The following is a 230-nucleotide window of genomic DNA, read 5'->3' on the forward strand; positions in this document are numbered from 1 at the left end:
CCCCACCTGGCCTGGGCGCTGCTCCCGAGGAAGCTGGGCTCTTCTCTCGGTTCCTTCAAAAAGGAAGGAGGAGAAAAATCTCCTTTTTTCGAGGAGAAAATCCCTCCAGCCAGCAGCGGCCACACAAGCAGAGCCACCGGGTGGGTCACTGTCCCCGTCCTCGCCCCGCAGGTGCTGGATGAGTTCTCCAGGCAGGTCAGCAAGATGGACTGGCCCTCGGGATCGCCCGC

General features: G+C 62.2%; 1 protein-coding gene across 1 annotated transcript in view; it reads left to right on the plus strand.

The window, feature by feature from the left end:
- Nucleotides 1-171: 171 nt before the first annotated feature.
- Nucleotides 172-230, plus strand: part of YKT6 (YKT6 v-SNARE homolog (S. cerevisiae)) — a gene marked incomplete at both ends in the record, with an annotated part of 688 nt that continues 629 nt past the window's right edge. The window contains one exon of the mRNA XM_010081081.1: nucleotides 172-230. This exon is cut by the window's right edge and continues 5 nt beyond it. Coding sequence (XP_010079383.1) covers nucleotides 172-230 — 59 coding nt within the window.

The sequence above is a fragment of the Pterocles gutturalis genome, unplaced genomic scaffold (assembly GCF_000699245.1).
Source record: "Pterocles gutturalis isolate BGI_N339 unplaced genomic scaffold, ASM69924v1 scaffold7239, whole genome shotgun sequence".
Classification (NCBI taxonomy): Eukaryota; Metazoa; Chordata; class Aves; order Pterocliformes; family Pteroclidae; genus Pterocles; species Pterocles gutturalis.